This window comes from Dioscorea cayenensis, chromosome 11 (assembly GCF_009730915.1).
Source record: "Dioscorea cayenensis subsp. rotundata cultivar TDr96_F1 chromosome 11, TDr96_F1_v2_PseudoChromosome.rev07_lg8_w22 25.fasta, whole genome shotgun sequence".
Lineage (NCBI taxonomy): Eukaryota > Viridiplantae > Streptophyta > Magnoliopsida > Dioscoreales > Dioscoreaceae > Dioscorea > Dioscorea cayenensis.
Window position 1 is genome coordinate 18,209,786 of NC_052481.1, and position 15,423 is coordinate 18,225,208.

A 15,423-nucleotide genomic window follows, 5' to 3' on the forward strand; every position below is an offset into this window, starting at 1 on the left:
GTCGTCAAGTTGGCTTTATGTAGCAAAAGACGTATAGTTTGTATAGAATTATCAAGAAATCGGTTAGTAATTAGAGAGCAATACTTGTCCAGACTGGTGGACGGCAATGACACCACCAGTATCAACATGGTCCGTATGAACGAATCCACATTCTTTAATCTTTGCTCTATAATGAGACGAAAAGGTCTTATGAGAGATACGTTGCACATCACCATCAAAGAACAACTATTGATGTTCCTCCTTACTATTGGACATAACCAACGCAATCGCATCATTGCCCACAATTTTCTTAGGTCTGGCGAGACTATTAGCAGATACTTCAATCATGTGCTTTCCGCAATTGGACAATTACGTGATGAGTATGTCCACCCACCTAGTACACAAACGCCAATATATATAGCATCGAGGCCTACATTATATCCTTATTTCAAGGTAGTCATACATTTTTTACTTATCTTGAATGTACTAGCTAATAACAATTCTTAGTTGTATTTTAATAATGATAGGACTGTATTGGGGCGCTAGATGGAACATATCCATGCTTCTGTTCCTGCATCTGAAGTTGCAGCATTTCGTGGAAGGAAACCATACCCTACACAAAATGTGCTTGCTGCTATGGACTTTAATTTACATTTCACCTATGTCCTTGCTGGATGGGAAGGTTCAGCACACGATGCTCTAGTCTTACGTGATGCACTCGAGAGATCGAATGGCCTATCAGTTCCTGAAGGTATCCATTTTGTGTAGTTTAGTATAGGTTAACATACGGCAATAATATATTAATTATAAGTTTGTTAACTGTCATATTTGATTTTCCTTAGGAAAATATTATTTGGTTGATGTGGGGTACGCTACAAGACCAGGATTTTTATCTCCTTACAGGGGTGTTAGGTACCACCTCAAAGAATTTGGCTCACGAACACCGGCGAACCATAAAGAACTTTTTAACCTTTGCCATTCATCAACTCATGCGACAATTGAACATGCATTTGGTTCTCTTAAAGGGCGTTTTAAAATTCTAGCATCTAGACCATTTTTTCCATTCAAAACTCAGGTTGAACTAGTCTTGGCTACGTGTATTCTACATAATTAATTACATTTTAAGTGGGGGTGAAGATGTGTTTATACCATCTGAGGAAGAGTGGACTCCACATCGGCCACCCTCACAGGGTAACACAAGGGAGCAAAGAGAAGAGGCCCAAGAATGGGTGGCATACCGTGAAACAATTGCTTGCAATATGTGGGCAAATAAGTAGATAGTTAATAGTTTGCTTATGTAACAAAAAAATAAATATATTTCTAGGACAATGAGTTGTACTATTATTTGTTTGTGGACCATTTTGTAAGTCAATGATTGTGGTAATTGCTTGGATCTTTTTGGTAATTCAATGTTTTTGGTAATTCTAGTTAGTTAAAATATATAATTGTTTTTTTGGTATTATTTGTATTTAAAATCTGCAGTATATAATTTGATTGTTATTATTATTTTAGGTTTAATCATGCTCGAATGCTATCATCTTTTTATAGCATGTTCATTGTGAACTTTATGCCATTGAGTAGTTGATTTGATTACAATTAAGTTGTTTTTTTTTAAGAAACAATGCTTATGTATTTGCTAATTGTAGAATGGACAGCATGAGAGCATCCTGTGATAGCCAAACATCAACAGTAAGAAGCCCTACTAAGAGACCTAGTGGCAACAAAAGGTGGACATCTACTGAAAGCCGCTTCTTCATACGGTTCATGGCTACCCAAGTGGAACAAGGATTTAAAGTCGATAAAGGTTTCAAACCCCAAGCATTTCATGCCGCAATTAAGGCAATAAAAGAGGAATTCAGCATCATAGTTACTGAATCAAATGTGTCCAACCACCTAAGGACAATTAAAAAACGGTGGACAAGAATTAAAAAACTGAAAGAATTAAGTGGAATGGGTTGGGATGATAGACTGAAAATGATAATCATTGGTGAGTCGGAGTTTAAGGACTATATCAAGGTACTAATTTACTTGGAAGCAAATTTTATTTATGGTTTCTTTTAATTTTTATTTATGTGTGAACCCTTTACTAATATTTTTTCTTGTGTTCTAGATTCATCCACAAGATGAACCTTTTTTGAACAAGCCAATTGAAGATCATGATTTGCTAGAGACTATTTGTGGTAATGACCAGGCCAGTGGACGTCGTGCTGTTCACTTTGGGGATGAAATTGGCATGGACATGTATGATAATGAAAGCATCCGTCAATCTCCTCAAATTGGTGGTCTTGAAGATATGTCTTTTGAGGAGACAGATTTGCATGCAAATATGTCAACACCTATCCACACACATTCAGAAAGTTTAAAACCAAGGGGAGCAACATCCACTCAAACAAGAAAAGGAAAAGGAAAAAGAAAATTAATCTCCGAAGTTGAAGCAATACAAGAAATGAATAACACATTTAAGGAGGCACTAGGGAATATGAATCTCACTCGTACTTTGTCCTTTGCCAAAGACCTTATGAAAGAGTGCATGAAATTAAAAACATATGGATATTCTGGTCGTGAGATCAATAGGGCCTATGATTGGTTGATGGCGGATGAAATGAGGGCTATATGTTTCTTGGCGAAGGATGAAGAACTTAGAATGTATTGAGCGGAGGAGTTTTTTGAAACAATGGCTAATCAAAGAGTACCCAAACTTGAAGCTAATTTCTATGCATTACTTTTGAGGGATATTTAACTTTGTTACAATGTTGTTATGATTATGACTTTGAGGGATATTTAACTTTGTTTTTTATTTGTATCAAGCATGTTAAACCTCTTATGTTGTAATTGTCTCATTTGTTAGATTATCTTATGACTATGACTTTGAGTGATATTTATCTTTGTTTTTAATTTGTATTATGCATGTTGAACATCTTATGTTTGCAATTGTCTCATTTGTTATTGTCTTTATTATGTTGATCCAGGGACATGTTGAATGGGAAGTACTAGATGGAGCATTATGAATGTAGTTTCCTCCTTGAATGTTTTTAATTGAGTGAATGAATGTTGTATATAACTTTTTTATGGATATCTCCAACTATTTGTACAAAAATGATTTCCATATGCTTTACAATTAGCAAATTAATAGATGTAGCTTCTTCTATGAATTGATCTTGTTATACATATTGCCTCGTCGAATTTATTTCTTCATGGTTGTATGACATATGGGGTGCAAGAGGCTAATTTAACATGCATGATTAAATTTTATTTAACTCCGAATTGTTTAATTCAAATTTAAGAAAACAAGTAAAATATTATTGGGAGAAGTCATATTTGATAATATATTTAAAAAATATATCAAGAATTTAGAAATTAATTTAATTAAAAATTTAATTCTTATGTTGATTAATATACTAATTATATTAAACAAGATATTCAACATTGACATCATAAATAAAAACAAACAAAAAATATTGTGAGTTTAAAGGTTTAGGGGTAATCTCACCATGGGTGCCCACACTTCTTAATACATCAAACCAAACACCGGATTTCATAATACAGATTTCCAAATCCCTCCAAACAAACACAAAATTCTGTAATACAGTATTTCCAGTTACATCTAACCAAACACCAGATTTTGCATTACTGTATTTTTAAATACATGAATTTCCAGTTACATTGTAAATGAAAATCCACTGCATTTACAATTACATCCAAACAAACACACCCTTAATTAAAGCTGCCATACAATTAAGTTTTAGCCAAGTAATTGTGTGAACCCATCCTACAAAAAGAAAAGAAATTAGGATTGATCACTTGTGAAAGCATGATTTTCAGTTTTGGCCTTCTGCTACGTAATCTGCTAACTGGAAATCAAATTTCACAAGACCTGGCAATTAGGCATTTAAACATGTCAGATATATCTCATATAAATTTATGCTTCTTTTCTTCTACTGATTCTCTTTTAGACATATTTTTTTCAATTTTACTTGAGCACTTAAGCATATGAGTAAATCAAAAGTTTGTGCAATTCACTCTTCTATGAGCCAAAAGCATTATAACTATGCACATATTCAAATTTTCTTTTTTGCATTTCTGGATTTGAATTCAAAAATAATTTTTGATTTATTTGTAATAATCATGTTTTATGTATCATGTTGCCAGGCATTAGATGTATAATTGGGTAAAAAACTCCCTATGCTTCTAGATCCTCGTTTGAAGGGTTAATATCCCAGAAATCAGTCATCCGCTGTAGTGCTCCTTGCTGAACATTTTATGTAGTATGATCCCGACAACTGGCCCACTATACAAGAAGTTATTGCATCCCTTGCACAGGTTTTAAATGATGATGTGGTGAGCAACTAGTGATTTCATTTTCGATATCTTTATATCTTTGTTACCAGTGCGGGTTTTTTTTTCCTTTTTTTAAATAATGCAATTCTTGTGAAGCATGATGTAATTAAGCTTGCAATTTGTATATAACCCATAACCTTTCCAATTTTATTTCTGAGCAAGGCCCTATGTGCTGTGTGCAGTGTGTTTGTATTTTATATCGCTTGGAATTTAACCGATAACCTTCCCAATTTTATCCTGAAATTAGTGAGATTTGATGCTTTGTCACATTTGATGCATGGACCATCCACCACCATTATAGGAGACAAAAAAAAACCAAGTAAATTCTCATGCTTTCTGAGAGGTCGAAAGCAAGATAACTGATGAGGCATGTGACTTTTCTCCACACAAGGTGTACAACACCACATTTCCACATTTGGCAAAAGCCAAAATTGAATTGCAGTAAATCTTTGCATCAGAAACACCTATTACTTCATCATTTTGATGCATCAGTTTTTTGTTTTGTTTTTTCTATGTTGTTTGTTGCATATAGATAACTGTGAATAATATTCTCTTAAGGTGGCGTTTGGTTCGCGGTAATGTGTTTAAATTACCACATTTGGTTACTGTAGCAATAGTAATGTTAATAGTAATGTGAGATTACCAATAGTGAAATATTACCAAATAAGATAGTAATGTGATTATCACCAAAATAGGTGTCCATCCAGATTACCAAGTTGGTGGTAATGTGTAATGTTTTTTTCCAATTATGACCCCACTCAATTAATCTAATTCCTTATTACACTCCCTAGTTTTTATTTTCCCTTATTATTTTTGATATTATAATTTAATTATTTTTTTATCTAAATACTTTAAATTAAGTTTTTGATTTTATACGTAAAGGTATTTTGGTAAATACAATGATATTTTAAAAAATTGTGAAAAAATAATTTTTGATATTACAATTTAATTATTTATTTATATAAATACTTTAAATTAAGTTTTCCAAATTTTTATACGTAGGGTATTTAGGTAAATACATAGGTATTTTAAAAAATTGTAAAAAATAATTTTAAATATTATAATTTGATTATTTATTAATCTAAATACTTTAAATTATATTTTTCAAAATTTTATATGTAGGGGTATTTTGATAAATGCAAAGGTATTTTAAAAAATTGTGGAAAAAATAATTATTGATATTATAATTTAATTATATATTTATATAAATACTTTAAATTAAGCTTTTTAAAATTTTATATGTCGTGGTATTTTCGTAAATACAAAGATATTTTAAAAAATTGTAAAAAAATAATTTTTGATATTATAATTTAAATATTTATTTATCTAAATACTTTAAATTAAGTTTTTCAAATTTTTATATGCAAGGGTATTTTAGTAAATACAAAGGTGTTTTTGAAAATTGTAAAAAAAATAATTTTTGATATTATAATTTAATTATTTATTTATCTAAATACTTTAAATTATATTTTTCAAAATTTTATACGTAGGGATATTTTGGTAAATACAAAGGTATTTTAAAAAATTGTAAAAAATAGTTTTTAATATTATAATTTAATTTTTTATTTATCTAAATGCTTTAAATTATATTTTTTAAAATTTTATATGTAAGGGTATTTTGATAAATTTGACATATTACTGAGGTAATTACCATGACTAATCGAACATGGTAATGAAAAATTACCAGTAATATAAATTCTCAACCAAACATGGTAATTTCAAATTACCATAACATTCCCAATCACATTACCACAGTAATCTCATTACCATAGTAATATATCATTACTGTGAACCAAACACCCCCTAACTACTTGCATACTTAGGCATAGCAAAATTGGATACTTTTGTTTCAGAAGTATATTATTTTTACTTGTCATTCATTCTCAGGTCTTCTTTGTAATACTAGTACATGTATAGTTATGTGAAGCTTAATTTTGGGAGCCTTTTGGCAAAATTATGTTTGTTTTAAATTTTACTTAAATTTTCATTTATTAATAATCTCATTCAAATAATTATAATCTTTAAATCTTTTTTTTCTGGCCCCACAATTCATTTTTGTGTAAAAAAATTAATTTAAAATATTCATTTATTAACTATTTATTTAAACGATTTATAATGTTTTTTTTTTAATAATAGACGACAAGCGCCCTTTTTATATGAATATAAACAGTACTGAACAGTACTGGAACCCGGATGTGCAGTGTATGTACAGTATGAGAATAATATAAGAATCCCGGGTAAATAGTGTATAAACAGTACATTGAACAGTACTGTTGGGGGAGAGATTTAAACCCATGACCTCCCCCTTATACTTTGGTGTCATACCATTTATAATGTTAGCAGTGACTTAGCGCAACATTAATATCTATTAGTAAATAAAGAAGTTAATATTCATGCCGTTGTTGTCTATTTGTATAGTTGTTATTGTGGTCGGTTTGTACTATTTTTTAAAATAAATATAGTTTGTACAATTTTTTCTTTAAAAAACTTAAAATTTAAAAAAATTCTAATTATAATATTAATTAATTTGAAAATTATATATTCAGGACCACTAGGAAAAAAATCATTGATTTGATTCTGGATCGTATACTACCCTGTCGTTAGAAGATATCACATATTTATATAAATCCTAATTATAGTCTTAATAAATTTAAAAAAAAATACATATTCCGGACAGCTAGGAAAAGAATATTATTTGTCAAATTTAAGTGTATACTGCCCTATTGTTAAAAGATTTCTCATATTTACATAAATCTTAATTAAAGTCTTAATTAATTTGAAAAATATATGTCAAGCTTCGAACTCAGTGTGCCAATAAACCGCGGCATATAGCCACTAGGTAAAACCTGGTAAGCATGCATCACATCAAAATTAGTCTTAAAATAACCTACGCTAACACATAATAGCATAGGTCAATAACAAAACAATTGAGGTTTGAAGTAACAAAATTATTCAAGATAAATAAAATGAAGTTTCAAGTCTACAAAGAAAATGATAGTCACTTTTTATTCAACAACCCTGCTAATTTACCCACTCCTATTAAGCAATCATTAAAAATATTGAAATAATGTAGATGTAAAAAGAAATTCGGAAACAAATACAACCAATGTAACATTGCAAACATTTCTATAATATAGCTAAAAATCAAACTAGGTTAATGGAAATATGATCTATCAAAATGATACAATATGAAATCAAAGTAATTTAACGAAAATACGATTAATCAAACAGTGTAAAATATCAGAGTTCATTTGTTTAAACACGATGACTCAAGTTAGAATTTAAAAGTTATTTATTTACCCTCGGTAAGTAAAGCCTAAATATCAAAGACCATTATTCTTTAACGATAAAATGGTGTAAAATTATAGGCATTTAATAGAGTTTCATGTCAACACGGTTAGCTAGTGTTTAACTCCCCATGATATTAAAATTAATTCATAGTTTATTTGGGACTAAGTATAATCATACCACACTATGAAAGTAGCACTATTATTATTATTTTTTATTGTATTTATTTAAGATTTGTTATTACAAAAAAGTGATAATCCCTCATTCATTAACTAATTATTTATTAGGTTGAATACATAGGTGACTCCCCTCACCCTATTAGTTTAGCCCCTTAAAATTAATCAGCTTTACCTAACGATCACAATTTGAATTTTCTGGGGTATATGAAAATGAAACTTGCTGCAACCCTAGACATCCGCCCCAGAGATTTGAGGAACAACAACAAATAAAAATTACTATGAGATTATTATCAGTTTAGAAGTTTTCAACACATGTTCCTTGTCCAACCACTTGACTTATCTTGGTCTGTTTGATGTCTTCTTCCTCTTGTATTTTAGTCTCTGTGAAGTATCTCACAGTCTGAACATGATATAGTAATAGTAAACAGTCTAGATAAAGAAGTCACCTAAATTAAGTTAGAGGTTTTCTTTTAAGCAACAGCGTTTTGTCTTCTTTGCTTTGTTTCTTTCCTATGTTTATGCTTATATACTAAAATAGATTAACACTTTTTAGCATTCTCTGGCACTTTACATGAAGAATCTAATGGATATTCCACTTATTATATTAGAGATGGATGACATCCAAACTAGAGTGATGGAGCTTTCTTTTGTTTGCTTTTTATATGCATATCTCTAGTCTAATCCCGGATCTCAAGCCCTAGAAATGTGTACCCTTTACAGCAATTATTCTTATCCAATGAGTGCCTAATTCTTGTCTATATCCTGCAAATGATAATCTTCTGTTTTTGTTTTTTTTCCCCTTTAGATTCATCCTCTCTATCTCATGCTTAAAGAAATATTAGAAATTAACTATAACAAGGTAAATGATTTACTTTTTGCAGAACTATATTGATAGTAAGAAGGTGGTATAATTTTTTTTAATATATAAATATTGTTTGTTCATATTTTTTAAACAAATAAAATAAAACGAAATTTTTTTTAAAAAAAAAGTCTAGATGACTCGGTAGACGATTGGATGAAACTAGACTTGGATGTAGTGTCAAGCCTCCTGCTACAGTGGAATAATTTAAGTTATTTGATTTAGTGTATATAATTTAAAATGTAGCATTAAATATAAATTGACAATTTGAATATTGGCATAGTAATTTGTGTTATAACAATGGGCCAAAAAGTCTTTGACACTGTGACACTAGTCTTACTGTAAGAGGTTTTACATAACTTATTGTTTAAGTTTATTATTTAGGTTTAAAATGTGATGAACCTAGTGATGTCACGAGTCTCTGATTGTAAAAATAGACTTACAACTCAATCTCTAAGACAGCAAAGTGAGAGTGTATGCATAAACCATATTATATTTTGTGTGAGTGCACCCTACTATAATTGTATTGTTACACTTGTCTTAAAAAAAAATAAAACAATAGTTTTTATCTAGTTGTTCTATAATTGTGTTGTAATTAACAGTAAATTATGATCATAAAAAATTTTGTTGGATGTAAGTGATGTAAAATTGATTCTAATTAATATAAAAAATTTCAAATTTTATAACATTTCCAATATCGCTAAAACTAATTTTAGGCTAAAAGTTACTGATGGCCCTCATTTCATTTTTGTCTTTAAATAAATATGTTAATTTTGATTTAAATTTAATAATTTTATTTATAGTCTTTTAAACTAATAGGGCAACTAGTATGTCAGACACGTGTTGCACTATTATGAGTCAACACCGGTTAAAGAAACAAAATAAGTGTGTCTCTCAAAAGGCAAGTATTGAAATAAAACATATTTTTATTTAAAAAACTAAAATAACACATTTGATCCAATGGCATCTTGCTCTATTAGGTTAATTTCACTCGTGGCTACAAATATTTGTACTTTATAATGCTGTAGTCACAAAAAAAAAATTTAACAAAAAACCCACTGAACTTTTCTCTAATTACACATGAGGCTATAATGACCTGTTCTAAGGCCGTTTCCAGCACCATTTCAGTGCCACATCAGCACACTCGTCGGAAACGGCTTTAAACTGGGTCATTATGGCCTCACATGCAATAGGAAAAAAGTTAAATGGCATTCTTATTACAAAAAAGAAAAATTTATGACCAAAGTATTATAAAGTGCAAATATTTATACTTATGAATGAAATGACCATTGTTCTATTGGTATGAGTAATTTATAAAAAATGTTTGCTTCTTTATAAGAAAACAGATTTAAAATTAACTTTATGAGTACTTTATAAAAAATATTTTCTTCTTTATAAGAAAACAGATTTAAAATTAACACACAAAATAAGCACACATGTGTGTTAAAAGATTAATTTTACTATTATGTATGTACTGATTCGTAGCTTGTTCATACTTTATAAATGAAAAAACCATTGGATTTTCATAGAAAACAAACAAATTCTACTTTGAATTACAAAATTTTAAACTAATTTTTTTTAAAAAAATTATAATCATTAAGCAAAACCATTTATAAAAAATTATAATCATAAAGCAAAACCATTAATCATATACCCACACACTTAGCAACATAATAAAATAATGTAGATACCGGAACGAAGGAAGCACTAAATCAGAAAGGAGCAATTATTATAATCAAAATTATGACTTTTATTATATAAAATGTTTGTAATTATTTTCTTTTTAGATTTAAAAGAATATACTTAAAAAACTACCATATAATATTTTTAAATTGGGCTTTAAAATATCCCTCTATAATAATCTATTCAAATAAACGTATACATTGGTACAACAATAAGTCGGTGGTACCAATTATTTAAAATAGTTGTTTGAATCCTTTCCTTACACGGTATTCTATTACTAAGAGCCAAAAATAGATAAACTAAAACCAATCATGTTAAACACCTTTTAGGTTTTATCTTTTCTTGTTCTTTTATACTCCAAATAAAAAATTTCACCTTTCTTATGTGCCATCGACCAGTAGTTTAAGAATATATGCAATTATAATCTATTTCAAATAAATTCCTTTTTTTATCAAAAATAAATTCCTTTCTCAATAGATCATCTCAAATAACTCCTGCCATATATTCTAACATTTTTATCTCCATTATTTAAGTATATTTATTTTTAATGTTCAACATTCTGATATAATATTCACTCACGATAACAAAAAGAAAAATAAAATATTTAAAGATAAAAATAAAATAAAATTACAGTGACACCACCTCTTTCCAACAAAAAAATCATCAAAAACAACAACTCGTGAATATTTATCCATCAACATCCAAGTCTCCAACAAAAGATCTTAGAAAGAACCAGAGACTATGTTCAATCCTCAATAAATACATACCATTCAATGAATACATACATGCCCTTTTCAACAACCTTTCTCTTTCTTTCTCTCTATTGTCTTCTTACAAATACCAACAAAACAACCAAACATTATTGACTACCGTGACCCCTGCAATATTTAACTTCTTCTATTAATCATGATGAAGAAATAACCTGACAAGGTCCTATCTTTTTTCATACCGGACATAATCTGTGGGTCAAACCTGTCTTTCTCCATCTCAAATTGTCATTAAAAAATCCTCCCGTGTTTGTACAACCATGACAAACTTCTAGTCATGTATCAACAAGGAATCATGCAGTACTCTGTCTTTTTTTTTTTCCATATTTTTTTTATATTTAATGATGTAAAATAGAAATCATGTATTGATGATAAGCAAGATAAGTTATTCATGTAGACCCAATTAATGACTTGACTTTTGTAGCAATTAATGACTTGTTTAATGTTATACAAAAGTCAAGTCCAAGTCATTAATTGGGTGGTTTAATGCCTTATAAAGTCAAGTCATTAATATGGAAGAGATCTTCTTTTGCACCGCAATGATGGCTAAATTTGGAGGTATTATTTATATTTGTGGGAGTGTGCTGTGATTCTAATTCCCCAAGTTTGTATTTAGAAAGAGAGTTTTTGGTTTCTGTTTTTTAGAGAAAATTATTATTTGGAGTTATGAGAATTTGATTTGATTAATATTAGTTGATATGTTTTAAAAAAAATCTTAAATATTTTTATTAATTTGGTTTTTTTAACTCAAATTTAGATTATTTGGTTCCTACCTTAAAAAAATTTATTAAGAATAATTCATGAACTAATAAAAGAATATAATATCATAGTAGTAGTGCTACAAGCCTACAACTAGAACCACTACAATTCAAATCAAAATTCCATTGCAACTTTTGAATTTCTCTCTCTCTCTCTCTCTCTCTCTCTCTCTCTCTCTCTATATATATATATATATATATATATATATATATATATATTTAAGAGTAGAATAAAATATTAACTCTTCTATGTAAAAATAAAATTATATATACTGGAAATAAACAAAAAGTCCTTTCAAAATTCAGGTATTCACAAAAAAACCCCATGACTTTGAGTATTCCCAAAAGGTCTTTCTTTTTTCTGACAGGTTATTTTTTCGACTTTTCGGCGTAAAGGTGATTGATGTTGACATAAAAGGTAATGATGTTAACTGGCATCTCTCAGTTTTTAAACGAAAATACCAAATTTCAAGTTGAAACCCATAATTTTAAGCGGAAAAGTCAAATTTTAAACGCAAATGTCTTTATATGTTAAGTGAAAACTTATGTAGTTAAGCGAAAACACTAAATTTTAAGCGGAAACTCATAATTTTAAGCGGAAAAATCAAATTTTAAATGCAAATATGCTATATGTTAAGTGAAAACTTATGTGGTTAAACAAAAACACGCAATGTTAAATGGAAACTATACATTTTTAAGCGAAAAATACATGTTGTAAAATAGAATAAACTAACGGAGTAAGCTACATTAATTAAAAAGTAACAAATTCAAATGTCAGAGAGTCTGTCTGGGATGTTTTGAAACTTTCAGAGACTAAAAAATAATTTTTCCTTATATATATATTTATGTTTTTTTTTATAAACATGACAAGTACCGATTCTAAAAAAGAGTGTCATATGTCACATCGAATAATTAAAGTCATTCCATATGAATCAAATTAAATTAATAAATCTCCTGTATCATGCAATCCTGAAAAGAAGAAAACAATAAAAAGTGTCATATGTCACATCAGGTAATTAAAGTCATATAATGTGGACCAAATTGAATTAATAAATCTATTCTACTATGCAATCTTGAAAAAAAAAAGAAAAACAACATTCTCGCACAAGAGACTGTGAATGAACAATACTCCATATTCTAATGATAGAGAATCCAATCACTTAAACAAGTCGTTTCATGTTCAAATTGTTGTGTACAAAATAATAATAAAACTGTCCCCCGACAGAAATTTATCTTCTTAATTTTTTTAATAACAAAATAAATAAATCACATTAAAAATATGCATAAATAAAAAATTAATACTTTAGTGTAATTGGCTTATGCTCTCACTCAGCTCATCCAAAGGTTCGAATCTGTAATGGACCAAAAAATTGTTGGCCCTGACTAATTTAAAACATATTCATATGAATATTAAATTATTTTTTTTATTTGAGTTCATACTCCGGTAATTTATTTAATATTAATTAAAATCAATATATATATTAATACATACATCAACTAGAAGAATATATATATATATATATATGTGGTATGGGTATGGTATATCGGCACAGAAGCAAGCTCATTTCTCTGATCAGACAAAGAGAGCTAGAGAGAGAGAGAGAGAGAGAGAGAGAGAGAGAGAGAGAGAGAGAGAGTTGGAGTTAGAGAAAAAATGGAGGAGGTTGAAGAGCAGCATGCTTTCTTAGAAGAGCTCTTAGCCCTAAGAAGAGATACATGGGATCTCTCCTCCTTCTTTCTCCCTCTCTCCACCCCTCCTCCTGACTTCTTCTTCTTCTCCTCTCCCCCTGAACTCTCTACCTTCCCTCCTTCTCTTCCTCCTCCTCCTCCTCCTTCTCTTCCTCCTCCTCCTTCTTCTTCTTCTTCTTCTTTCACCGGATTCAACTCCACCTTCGATTCCTTTTCTCAATTTTATCAAGATCCAATCACAACTCCAGATCTTCATCCCTTCTCATCCCCTCCTCTTCTCACTGACCATTGCCTCACCGATCCTCATCCATTCCTCGTCTCCCGATCCAGGAAGAGGAAACCCGACGGCGCTCCGTCCAAGAATCTCATGGCTGAACGCCGCCGTAGGAAACGTCTCAATGATCGCCTCTCTCTTCTTCGTTCCATCGTCCCCAAAATCACCAAGGTTTTTCTCTTTTTTTCTATTTTTTTTTCGATTTTTTTTCCTATATGTATATATATATATATATATTTGGATTTTTGGATTTTTTTTAGATTTATAAAAAAAAGAAATAAATGGAAAATGTAGATGGATAGAACATCAATATTGGGGGACACAATTGATTACATGAAGGAGCTTTTGGAAAGGATCAAGAATCTGAGTGAAGAAATGGCACAATTTGGATTTGATAACTCTAAATTGCTCAACATTTTCAAGGAGATGAACTCTGATGATGTCTCAGTCAAGAACTCACCTCCTAAGGTTTTTTTTTTCTTTTTATTCTAATTTATGTATTTATTTATTTTTATTAAATATCTAATTATTATTTTTTGATTATTCATTATTTAGTTTGATGTGGAGAGGAGGGATGGTGATACAAGGATAGAGATTTGCTGCACTGGGAAACCTGGCTTGTTGTTGTCTACTTTGGATAGTTTGGAGGTTTTGGGCCTTGATATTCAACAGTGTGTCATTTCCTGTTTCAATGATTTTGGACTGCAAGCTTCTTGTTCTGAGGTTTGTTATTATTATTATTAATTTTTTTCTTTTAAAAAAAAAAGTACTACAATCACCAGCTTTATGGGCTGTGAATGTGGCTGCAATATCATCAGTGAGTTAATTTCTCAAATAAATATTTAAACACTAGTTAGTCAACAAGTCACAAGTGAATTAGTGGTTATTATTATTATTATTATTATTATTATTATTATTATTATTATTTGGTTATAATTAATTCAACCAACAAAAAAATTTGGTTTGGATATTATGTTTAAATATTTAGGGACTAGTGCATTTTTTTAAGGTGGTGTATTGATTTATTTATTTTGGATAAAAATGGTAGGATGTGGAGAAGAGGTCAGGGATGGCATGTGAGGAGATCAAGCAAGCATTGTTCAGGAGTGCTGGTTATGGTGGGAAGGGTTTGTAACAAGAAACATGAGCAATCAATGTGTTCAATGTTTTGAATAATAATCAATTGTCATATTTTTTTTCTTCTGTAACTTAGTCATCTATGATGTGAGAAGAAGAGAATCTTTTTATTTTTGTTTTTTTTGTTATATATATATATATTAGAGTTGTGTTACTATGTGACTAATGATTATGTAATTTTGTAAAATGTTTATTTCTGAGAAATAAATATCAGATGAAGCCAAACTTAGCATGGAGCTTTCATAATTAATTATGATTCTTTTTTTTTTTTATCCCTTTGCTTGCAAGTTGCAATCATCACAGTATTTGAATTTTTGGGGGATTGTGTTGAGACTTGATTGCTATGAATAGAACACTAACACAGTAAAAAGTTGTTCTGAGAACCAGCTTATCCTTCAAACAAAACAAAGGAAAGTTTCAGGTTCAGTTATGCAACTTTACTTAAATACTTTAGTATGTTTATAGATTTATA

The 15,423-nt window shown here is 29.5% G+C and overlaps 2 protein-coding genes across 2 annotated transcripts; both read left to right on the forward strand.

Moving 5' to 3' along the window:
- The first annotated feature begins 525 nt into the window (after nt 1–525).
- LOC120271673 lies at nt 526–2,632 on the forward strand. The gene is made up of 4 exons (XM_039278350.1): nt 526–730; nt 822–891; nt 1,626–1,995; nt 2,090–2,632. Exons 1-4 carry the CDS (start codon nt 526–528, stop codon nt 2,630–2,632), a joined length of 1,188 nt encoding a protein of 395 aa, XP_039134284.1.
- Nucleotides 2,633–13,409: 10,777 nt separating this feature from the next.
- On the forward strand, nt 13,410–15,182 carry LOC120272365 (transcription factor bHLH93-like). Its single transcript, XM_039279183.1, has 4 exons — nt 13,410–13,985; nt 14,109–14,282; nt 14,370–14,537; nt 14,863–15,182. Exons 1-4 carry the CDS (start codon nt 13,506–13,508, stop codon nt 14,947–14,949), a joined length of 909 nt encoding a protein of 302 aa, XP_039135117.1. The 5' UTR covers nt 13,410–13,505; the 3' UTR covers nt 14,950–15,182.
- The last annotated feature ends 241 nt before the right edge of the window (nt 15,183–15,423 follow it).